Raw genomic sequence first — 11,464 nt, 5'->3', positions numbered from 1 at the left:
AGGGCAGGGTGGTGGTCTGGAGAAGCCTATTGTTTGCACATCTTTTGTCTAGGTGCTTAGAAGAGAGGCTGGAACCTGCGAACACATCGTTCTTCTCTGGTCCCAGAGGTGGGAACAAAGGCAAGGATGAAGCCCAAAAGTTACAAATATAAATGGTTGTCAGCAGACTTGTCCTATCAATCACTCCTCCAAAAGCCCTTCTCCACTCATCCTTTGTTAATCACAAAGCTTTGGATGGAGAGCGAGGAAGATCCGTATATAGCAGCATAGGTTTGACTAAAGCGAAGGTAAAACTGCCATTTGATTTAAGACCTCAGTGTATAGGCAACCCCTGGCTGTCAAAGCAGCCAGTCAGGAAAACGCGTTCAATCTAGGCGTGAGCAGGTGTTTGAGTTTTTCCAATTATTTGTTCTATTCGTTTATGTACTTTGTCATAGCAGGTTCTCAAATTTTCAGAAGTGTGTATTTGAGAAAATGCTATTTAAGGTCTTAATATTTTTGCTCTCAGCTCAGTAAGTCTGCCATTTGATTTTTGTGGTGGGACTCCTCAGGCCAGCAGAGCTAGAGAGCAACCGTTTCTTAGACCTTTGCTGCCCTAAAGGTAACTACCGTCAAATGCTGAGTGTTGAATGCGTGTTAGGCCGCTGGGGCTGTGATAGAGGACATGGCTGGGGAAGAAGGCGGGAGGGAACAAAGTTTCACTGGGAAGGTTAAAACAGTGACATTAGTGCATGTCCTTATACTGACTCCTTCAAAAGGCCGTGCTCAAGAAGTGTGCCTGGAGCAGTCATCAGTGAGTGAGAATCTGAGTTTCAGAATCTTGAGTTGGAGGCATGAACTACCTAAATCCTAAAAACTCAGATCCTAAAATACCATCCCATCTCAACCGCCTATGTTTCTTTTTCTGTTCCCTGTGAATCCGCTTGCCTTTACTCAATCCTGGATGTCTCCCTTCTCTGAAACTCCACATTCCCCAACAGTCGGCTCTGGAATCTTCTCTTCTTTTTTCCTTTACACATTTCAACACTGAACAGTCACATTTATTTTCATACTTTGTTTATCACACACTTACGATTTCAGAATCTATACTTCTGCTGAAGGGTCAAAAAACACGCTCAAGATTTCATGGCTAATGAGTAATGGGACCAGATTATGAGCCGTTGGAGACTATAGTAACCACACTTACCATGTCCCCCCTCTAAGGGTCAGTCTACCTTTCCCTCTCATCCCCACTCTTTCCCAGTTAACTCTTGCACATACTCCTGCTCCCACCTCCATGTTCATCAAAGACTTGTTCTCACTCAGTCTTCGTCTCTTCTTTTAAGCACCCCCATCTTTCTTCAGCATTCATCATGGACAGCCTGCCCACACTCGATTTCTATAACCTCCTTGTCTTCATCTTCACTCTCCCAGGCACCCACATCCACCGCTCACTGTCCCTAGACTTGCTCTAGAATGTCTCTTTCAGAAATTGTGAGCTTCTGTATTCTACCTCTGACCCACACTTTTAGCTCCTGGGCTCTCACAGTCCCTATATCTACCGTCTCTGCACACATTCAGCCCTCTCTAGTCTTCACTTCCTTCCGTTTCTAGTCTCAAACCCATTATCTTTCAGTCACCCAGAACCTTTGACCTTATATCCTATCGATTTGGCAAATGTAACAGTGGATTCATGAAATTGTTTCTAAATGCTGAGTATTTTTAGAGAAAATTGCAGAGCCATTTGGATTAATATCAGTACAAATTCTTGGTGTTCAACCACGGCAGTCCTCTGCACTGCACAGCAATCCTGTCAGCGTTCTCTCCAACCCCACAGGAGAACTTTGTTAAACCTTCACCAGCTTCAAGTGACTCCCCCACCCATTCTTGGTCTTGTGTACTTAAAAACACCACTACCACCCCCACAAACAGCTTTTGGGGCTTTCTACTTCATCTTAAGCCTATAAATTTGTCTTATACGCTTATCCTTGCCTCTTTTCCTCTTGTCTAAATGGAAGAGGTGTTTCTCCTCTCTGAGGTTAGTTCTTCCAGGGTCCATTCTCTCCCACTGCCTCATGACCCTCACCCACTGAATTACCATTCTTCTTAGTAGTATTTTCAACTTCCCCTCTTACTGGATCTTTTCACGTGGCATATAACTGCATGTCTCTCCTACAATAAAATACCTCCCTCAACCTTATGTCTTCCTCCAATTATCAGTTAGTCATTACCTTCTCAGATAATTTATAGTCTATAATCCCTAGAGTTTTACATTCTTCTCTTTTTAACCTACAGAAATCTGCCTGTTCTCATTACATCTCAGAAACAAACTTGTCTACTTTTATCAATGTCCTTGTAGGAAAACTCCCTGCAGTATTTTATAATGCTTACAATTTCCTCTTCGAAATTCTCTCCTCTTGTGCCCATGAATGACTCGTTTTTCTCTAAGCTTTCTTTATCAGTTTATATCTTAGGCTGGATTCCCTCTGAGGCCAACAGAAAAGCATTGAATGCAAGCAGGTTATTTGGTAGGGGAGTGGGGAGTAAGACGGGGAAAGGAAGGCAATATAGGGTGTGCTAATGAGCAGGTTATGTATGACTGGGCAACAGGCTCAGTTCCATTAAGGAACCTCTGGGAGACTGGAATATATACCTGATGTTCCACGTGAGGAATAATGCCCTGGGATATTTATCCACTATCTGGGGGAAAACTTTTCCTCTATCCTCTTAGGTTAGTTCAGTAACTAGGGGCCTGCAAATGTAACTTACAACAGACAGATTGACTGGAGAAAAAACCTACAAAGTTCATCATATGCAAATGGAAAATAAGTGACTCCCTAAACAGTTAAAGATGAGGGTTTATATACCTAACTTAATAGGGGAGAAGCAAGCAGGGAGAAAGGCTTATATGGGAAGAACAAATGGGTTTTTAGAGGGACAAACAATAGATAAGTTTGTGATAATGTTTACACAGGTGCCTCTATTTTGTTAATTTTTTTCTCCACCATCGCAAAACTCCCTCAGAGGGGGGACCTAAGGCAGCCTCACTCCCAGACGTTTCTGCTTTTAGTGAAATAAGAGAATCTCCAAGAAGACTTCTTCCTACATCGGTTCAATCTCAAATGTCATACTAACTCTGGGGGTCTAAGAGTTTCCTCACACCACCAATTCCCTACCATCACTGGTTGAGAACTCTGCCGGGGGTGTTGACTCCTCGGTGATCAGCATGCTTGTGTCGTGGGCAAGCTTGCTCCTGTGGCGTGGAAAAAGACCTTGGCAGAGAGCCCAAGCAAATGCTGAGTGCCAAAGACACAGGCAAGGCTTTAAGAGCTGTGCCAGTTTCCTTCTAATTCCCACAGCCCACCAGCTGAATGCTGTTATTCCCCAAGGTTCTATCCTCCCACCTTTGCTTTCATTATTGTGAGTAATCTTATCAACTCTCTTAGCTTTAATTACCTAATAATCTGATATCATCCAAATCTAAATTCCCTTTTCATCTTTAAGTTCTAGACCTGTCTATACAACACAACTGTCTACTGAGCATCCACTTCAAACTAGACACAATAAAAACAGATAATAGTCCCTCAAATCCTCTTCCTTTATTCCTTTGCCTGTCTTGCTTTTCTGGAAATCCATTCTTTTAACTGCTGCCAATGATCATTCAGAAACACCTGTGCTACAGTATGGCCAGGCACTATTTTTGTTTGGGGATATAGCAAGGAACAAAAACTCGAGTCCTGCTTTCATGTGCTTGAATTTTACAAATATATGTAAAAAAACAAGACAAATTATCAGTGATAAGTTCCATGCAGAGGCTGGGAAGCTACTTTCGTTTAGGAAGGGCTTTGCTGAATAGAAGACATTTGAGCTGAGTTGAAGGATAAAAAGGAGACAACTAGATTGGGGGAAAGCACTCTAGGTGGAGGGATCATGTCACTCCCCAGCTGAAATGCCTTCAGTGGCTTTCCGAAGTCTTCAGTATATTAAGTCCAAATTTCTTAGCATGGCAGAGAGGGTCTTCAGCATCTGGCCAGTTCTCTTCCAGTTCAGCTCCTTTACATTACATGACATTAACTCATTTAATCCTTACAACCACACTGTAGGATAGCAACGGGGGTGGTTGAGTTCCTGGATTCTGTCTTACCCACCTTTGCACTCTGTCACTGCATTAGCAGTGGCTCACAAAATGTTCATTAAATGAGCATGGTGGTGGGCGGGAAGGATAGGCACTTAGTAAATGTACAGGTCTAGACTGGTACTGGCCAGCAGAAATACAAAGCGAGCCATACAGGTAATTAAAAATTTTGTCATAGACATCAGAAAAGTAAAAGAAACATATACAATTGCAGTGACATTTTATTTAAATGTTACCAACTTAACATTACTATGAAGTTACTAATGAGATACCTTACATTCTCTTCATTCTAAATCTTCGGCATCCAGGGTGTGTATTTCACACTTACATCCCATCTCCGTTCGGAAGGGTCACGTTTCAGGTGCTCGGGGGCCACGCGCGCCTAGTAGCCACCTACCTCCTCTGAGACCTTCCCCACGCGGTCCCCGAGGCCCCCTTGTCGTGCTCTTCTATCGCATTGCCTATTTCATCTTTGCAGCCCTTACTGTGTGCCTCAGATTCTCTCATTTGCTTTCATGTCATCACCGCCCGGCTAAACAAGTCCCTCAAGGCAGGGAGTCGCCGGGAACGGCGCCTGGCACCGAGCAGGCGCTCAGCGAAAACTGCGCCCGCCGGACCCGCGGCCCCCGAAGACCGCGGCCCGCGCGCCCACTTCTGCCGCCGCGGCCCCCAGCCCGCCCTTCCCCAGGCGCGGCTGGGGATCGCGGCTCGAACTCGCCGCCGGGACTGGGAGGAGCCGGCCCGCCTCGGGTTTCCGCGCCGGCCTCACCCGGAGCCGCGCCGCGGCCATGGCGGAGCCCACAGCGGGCTCCTCCCTCGCCGGGGGGCTGTGCTCCAGCGGCGGCCGCTCTTCCTCCAGGACCTGCGCGGAGCCCTCGGAGGCCCGGCTCCGGGACGTGCTGCGGGAGGCGGCCCCGCGGCCGGGAGGGTGGCGGCCGTGTGCTCCGCGCGCCTCTGCGCCCGCCGCCAGCGCGGAGAGCACCAGGCCTGCGACCAGCCGCACCTCTGCCGCCGCCACACGCTGGTTCAGCGCCCGAACCGCGACTGCTGGTGAGGCGGCGGCGGCGGCGGGGCGGCCCCCCGGGGCCCGGACGACCCGCTCCGAGAGGCCGTGGGGTGAAGCCCGGGGGGAGGTTCCCCTGCGCTCCCAGCTCCGGGGCGGAGGGAGGCGGGAGGCCATCTCGATTCGGATTCCTTAACCACCTCACTCCCAGAAGATGTCAGCCCGTCCCCGGGACCCCCGCCACGCGGCCGGGCCAGGTCAGAGTTCATTGACGGAGATCCAGGGGCCCTTTCTGCAGGGAGTGCTGCCCACTCGCCGCGAGCCTCGGCGTTTACACAGCCAGCCTGGGCGCTCTGACCTGGTCTGACTGCACGGAAACACCGCAGGGTGTTGGGCGAGTGGCTTGGGGGCCACCTCCCGCCGTGTTGGTGGGTTTACCCAGGCTCCAGAAGCGGGGTGGGGGGCACGCTTTTCCTTCTTATTTTATTATTTATTTATTTGTTAGCTTTTCCTTTTTTTAACGTTGGTGTATATGGAGGCGGGCAGCTGTGTGGGGTGGAGGAGGCAAGTGCAGTCACCTAGGAACAGATGGGCACCCTCAGTCCAGCAGGCGACTGGGAGAAGGGGACTCTGGCTTTAAAGACATTCACTGAAAGTGAAAATGACCCTGGCAGGGGAGTTGCTTCAACCCCTCTTTTTTTATTACCTGCTTATTAGGTTGTAGTGTCTACAGGTTCATGGAAAATTGCTTAGCTCCTCCTGGTAGCTGAAAGCGGCCCTCTTTCCCTGGGTCTCTGGTCCAGGGCTCTGTGTTCTCCTACGTCTCCTTGTACCCTTTCCCAGGATTCCACACACCTGTCAACATCCAAGTCCTGAAAAACCATGGACTTTTAGGCCTCCATGAGGCCCAGCTTCAGATCCTGCTTTCACAGAATGACCCCTGCCTTTACCAGAGGTGAGTCCCCGAGAAGTCTTCCTCATATTGTCTGTGTGGTAAAAGAAGCCACGGAGAATATCAGAAGTAGAGTTCAGAGTGAGGTGTACAGGTGAAGGTACAAGGCTAACCTTTCTGGAGTCTCTAATAGTACTGGGCTTGGATACACGGGCTGCTGGTGGACCTGTGTGGTATGGAAATAGCAGTAGTGGCTCCTGTTTTTTGAGTGCTTACTGAATGCTAAGCAATTCATACACCTTAGCTCATTAATAACCTGTCCCCATTTTACAGGTGAGGAAACTGAGGCTCGGACAGATGAAATAACTTGCCCAAAGTCACATAGTAGATGGCAGATTAGGCCCATGAAGCTTGTGTTTTATGAATTGTCTGTATGCTTTTGCCCGTTTTTCTATTGAAGCATTTGTTGTCTCCTGTTAGTTTAAGATTTTTTTTTTGGTACAGATCCCTTTTTGGGTCACATTTGTTAAAAGTATTTTCCCCTATTTTTTGGCTTTCGATATTAGTTTTAATTGCTTTGAAACAATATGATCTAGTTCTAAATGCTCAAAAAGTACCCATCAGAACTGCTATGATGATGGGATTAGCATATCTATATCTGTGTAGCTATGCACAAAAAATTTTTTGAAACAAAATAGTTGGAATCCCAAAGGAAAATATGACAGACAACCCTATTAGAAGTGGAATTTTCTGATCTAGAAGGATAATTCTATCATAGACACTCTTGAGCTGCCAGGAGAGGGCTGGGAAGAAGGGAGGTTGGGAACATAGAAGGTTTGTGACTGTGGTCCTGTTTTAACCCTAAGGTATTTCATAGCCCAAGGGAAGAAAGTCAGGAGGCTGGAGGTAAGAGCCGGAGCCTTTGGCTCGGATGGCAGAGGCTGCCCTCACGGCAGCAGAATCTGTACCCAGAAGCAGTTCTGGAGTCGGCCTTAGGAGCCAAGAGGTTTGTTCTTGGCATTCATCTCCTTAATTTCTTCAAGCTTTGAAGCCGGGTTTGGTCGGTCATGGTAATGAGACAGAGACGTTCGGACCGTAGCCAAGCGGTAGCGGGAGCAGGTCATGGTAGGAAGGGAGAGGGTGAAGTGGCTGCCGGGTGCAGTCCTTCCTCGCAGGGCGAGGGGCAGGGCAACTTCTATTTACCTTTTAGTTCTCATGGTATTTTTTGACATAAGGAAGTTTACCATTTTTGTGTTGTTAAACCTACTGAACACTTCTTTATGGCTTCATCTTGTCATATCACCCTACTTCAGTGTTCTGTGAGCAGACAGTAGCTTGGCTCCACTTACAGCAGGGGCCCACCGCCGGTCCTATTAGCTTGGACTGGTGGTGTGTGTCACGAAGTGGCATGAAACATGGCCACTTGGATGGCAGGGACTGTGGATGAGGCAGGAATGACACCTTCCACCTCTTGTTGGAAAAGGCCTGATGATCCCTTTTCACCATTCTCCTAAAGACACAGTTTACAGATACAGTACATGAGAAGAAGACAATAAGGGACAAACATTTTGATTTATAATAAGAAATGCATATTTGGTTTTCATCCCCATTCCTGACCCCGAGCCTAAAACCTGTGGATAAGAGCTCTACAGGTTTCTTTTGTTATGTTCATGTAACTTTGGGAAAGCTCCTAGGTAACCTAAGGATGGGGACTGGTTGCCAGGAGAATCAGTCATGGGATTGGAGAGTTGGAACTTTCAGCCCCCCTGCCCCCACCTCCTGGGAGGGGAGGGGGCAGTTAGCGATGGAGCTCAGTCACCAGCCAATGATTTGATCAGTTGTGCCTGGGTGATGAAGCCTCCATAAAACCCCAAAGGATGGGGAGTCTGGAGAGCTTCTGGGTTGGTGAACATGTGGAGTGGCATGCCTAGAGAGGGCATGGAAGCTCTGCTCCCCTTCCCACATTCCTTGCCCTGTGATCCTCTTCCATCTAACTCTTGCTGAGTTATATCCTTTTCTAATAAACTGGTAATCTATTAAGTAAATCTTTCCCTGAGGTCTGTGAGCTGCTCTAGCAAATTAATTTAATCCAAGGAGGGACTCATGAGAACCTCTGATCTATAGCAGGTTAGCTAGAAACAGGTGACAGTGTGATTTGGGTGGGATAGGCCTCTGACATGAGAGTAGTCTCGACGGACTGAGCCCTTCACCAGTGGGATCTGATGCCATCTTCAGGTAGACAGTGTCTGAACTGAGTTAAAGTTTGTGGGACACCTGGTCAGTGACTACTGAGAATTAGAGAATTGCTTGATGGTGTTGAAAGAAACACACCGGAAATATGTAATAGGTTATGCTGATACATTTGAAAACTTGAAATGGAAACATTTCTAGAAAAATATAACTCATTAAAATTGATTCAAGAAAAAAAAGAAAGCCAGAATAGCCTTTTTTAAAAAATAAAAGTATTGAAATAAAAAATTTTAAACCCCACAAAACCAGGATATTAGTTAAAAATCTTCTACAAGAAGAAAATCAGACTCATATAGTTTTATTGTTGAGCTCTATCAAATCTTTAAGGAATAAACTATTCTGATTTGGGGGCTAGGTTTAGGATCTATTTTTTTTTTAAATCTCCTTTATATTCTTGAACCAATATCACACTAACTAGTTTATATTTTAATATATGATGGCACAGTTCTCTCTATGCACATTACACTTCTTTTTCAAAATGTTTTTCTTAAATCAGTTCTCACTTGTTTACTCACTTTTCTCAGATAGGCTTTAGAATCATTTAAATTCTTAGAACTATTTTATAGGAAATTTTTGTGTGTGGGGGGGTAGGATTTTCACTAAAATTACAATTTCATTTTAGAAAATTGGCATCATAATTACAGGTAGGGTGCTATTCTGTTTGAAACCAGGTCATTTATGTCCAGTAGAATTTCCCTCATTTTAGGGTTGACTGATTGCATTCTTGTAATATCATTTAACATGTTCCCTCTTCACCCTGGATTTAAAGTAAATTGAGAGTTAGATCTGGAGGTTTGATCAGATTTAGGTTTGATTTTGTAGCAAGGATTTTTCATATGTGGTGCATGTTAAGGTGGCTAACCTTCCCTAGGACTGCTGAGTTTCCAGAGAAACCAGATTTCTATGCTAAAACCTGTTGTATCACCTCGGGGAGGCACACAGTATCTGGTCATCGTTTTTATGTGTGAGGTTAAGGTTGATTTTATGTGTGAGGTTAAGGTTGGCAGTCTGATCCATCCTTGTTAAGTTCCCCGTGGGGAGGGTTTTGGTTTGCCTGGTGCAGACCCAGTTTACATTAGTCATCCCAATGTAATTATTAATAGTGCTCCCTAAAAAATTCTCTTGTCTGGATGATAAACTATCTGTTCCTGCTACCTGTCTATGTTGGTTTCCCTGGAAGCAGAGCCTGCCATAGGGATTTAGGTGCATGTGATTTATTGAAGGAGGCCTCCTTGGGTGAAAATCTGTAAGGTAAAGAAGGAGGGAAGCAGGATACAGGGAAGAAAAAGGGAGAAGCAGGGTGAAGTCTGGCCTAGACTTGATTCATGGCTAGGCTCTGGAGCGAAAATTACACTGAAGAATTATTCTAGCCTTGAGGCAAGGAGGCCAACCTTTTGTACCTCCATAGTAGTTACTCATTGGTTACAGAGGAGGGCAGATTAACTGAGGGTCAAGGTCAGAAAGGGGCTACTGTGAATAAGTAGCAGTGGGGTGGGGTGGGGGGATTAGATGGGTGGGAACACTATTATACTACTGACTCATCTTTCACCTGAAATTGCCATTTATACAAGCTGTCGTATGTTGGCTTAAAAGAGATAGTGAAAATCAGTGTTTTCTGTATTGTCTCATTTCTGACCAGGTGTGTTTACAACAAAGGTGAAGCACTCTACAATTACTGCACCTCAGGGGCAAGTGCAGCAGGTTTCACGTGTGCAAATCCTTTGTCAGGGAGAATGCACGCTTCAGAAATGCAAGAGGTCCCATCAGCTCATTCCTGCCACAGCCCTGAGCTGCTGCAGGTTCAAGGACTGACTATACCAAGTGCCACTGATTTTCAGATAATCCCTACCTACAAGCACATAAAATGTTATATTAGCTTTAGTTGTACAACATGATTTGCTCTTTGTCAACATTGAAATGATCACCACAATAAGTCTAGTTAATAGCCATCACTGTACACAGTTACAAAATTTTTTTTCTTGGAATGAGAACTTTTAAGAAAGTTTTTTCTTTTATAATTTTTAAGAAATTTTAACCACACTGCAGAAACGTTTGGAAAACAGAGAGTAGAAATGCAAATTACAGTGACTCCATTCACTCTAATCCACAATAATTGTTACCATTTAATTGCAGGACCTTTCATCCTGTTACTACACAAATAACTAGCCCATTGGTGGTCCAAATATGCATTAGTTTTGTATCTCAATTTTTTACTTTATTCAACCTCATAAATATCTTCCCATATTGCTGCCTACGTAGTCTGTTTTGTTTTGTTTTTTAAAGATCTACAAGGGTGGCTAGTGTTCCTTTAATTATAATGCATTCAAGTTACTTATTCTACTTGTAGTTGGAAAACAGTTTTGGTGGGTAGTGAGTTTAGGAGAACCAAATCTCCAAAGTCAGAGTCTCTAAGCTATTAATGGGGAGTTTTCTTGGGTTGGGATGGTAGTGGCTGACTTCCTGGGTGAGTGGTTTGAAGGGAGGGAGGGCTCTGCATCTAGGAGTGTCAGAGGCCACCTAGGGAACCCTGAGTAGTAGCAGAGATCTACTCTGGACTGTGTATAGGACCTGACATTTTCTTCATCTGGTCTTGTTTAGTGGATCTCTCTCCTAATGATGAAATGGTGACTTTTTGCTTGCTCTGTGTGTGTAATTTGTTTTTCTTTTTTAATCCAGAAGACACAAATTCTCCAGATCCAGAGTGTTGGGAGTTTTGTGTGAGATCTGCTTAGTGGGGTTAATGCTCCCAACAGTAAATGAAATTTAGAGTGATAGAGGGGTGTCTTAGGAAATCTCCATCTCTTTTTTTCTTCTTTTTAGTTAATTCACCTTCTGCTGATCATTCACAGGGCCTTGAGAAACAAGAAGTACAAGTATGTGGGGCTATAGAAACCAGCCCTCTTATTTCTGCTTCTGCTCAGTCAGCTAAGAAGCCACAGGCGGATAAACCTTAAAGGAAGTCCGTCAAGTAAAGAGCAGCGTGTCCAGTTGGAAGTTCTGAAAACAAAGCTGTTGCTGAGATTTTATTTGTAACCATTTGTATGTCCAGAGAAAGGAAATCCCAGGGCAAAATACCTCTAAAAACTGAAATCAGTCAAAGGGAGAAATAAAGTTTAAAATCCGTTTATTGCTCACAAACTGCAGTCCCGGGCAATCTCTCTTTCTTGCTGCAGCAGAAGCAAAACCGGTCCTTCCCCTCACCTCT

The 11,464-nt window shown here is 45.2% G+C and overlaps 1 protein-coding gene across 3 annotated transcripts; it reads left to right on the top strand.

Moving 5' to 3' along the window:
• The first annotated feature begins 4,437 nt into the window (after positions 1-4,437).
• Positions 4,438-11,402, top strand: ZC3HAV1L (zinc finger CCCH-type containing, antiviral 1 like). Of its 3 annotated transcripts, XM_057504803.1 has the most exons (3): positions 4,438-5,164; positions 5,961-6,072; positions 11,109-11,402. In XM_057504803.1, exons 1-3 carry the CDS (start codon positions 4,903-4,905, stop codon positions 11,146-11,148), a joined length of 414 nt encoding a protein of 137 aa, XP_057360786.1. In that variant the 5' UTR covers positions 4,438-4,902; the 3' UTR covers positions 11,149-11,402. The 3 variants fall into 3 exon arrangements, 1 of the variants encoding a protein (XP_057360786.1); XR_008998564.1 differs by lacking the exon at positions 4,438-5,164 and having other exon boundaries at positions 5,247-6,163; XR_008998563.1 differs by lacking the exons at positions 4,438-5,164; positions 5,961-6,072 and adding an exon at positions 6,179-7,015.
• The last annotated feature ends 62 nt before the right edge of the window (positions 11,403-11,464 follow it).

Source organism: Manis pentadactyla, chromosome 7, assembly GCF_030020395.1.
Source record: "Manis pentadactyla isolate mManPen7 chromosome 7, mManPen7.hap1, whole genome shotgun sequence".
Classification (NCBI taxonomy): domain Eukaryota; kingdom Metazoa; phylum Chordata; class Mammalia; order Pholidota; family Manidae; genus Manis; species Manis pentadactyla.
The sequence above is the reverse complement of the archived record's forward strand: the minus strand, read 5'-3'. Positions and strand labels throughout refer to the sequence as shown.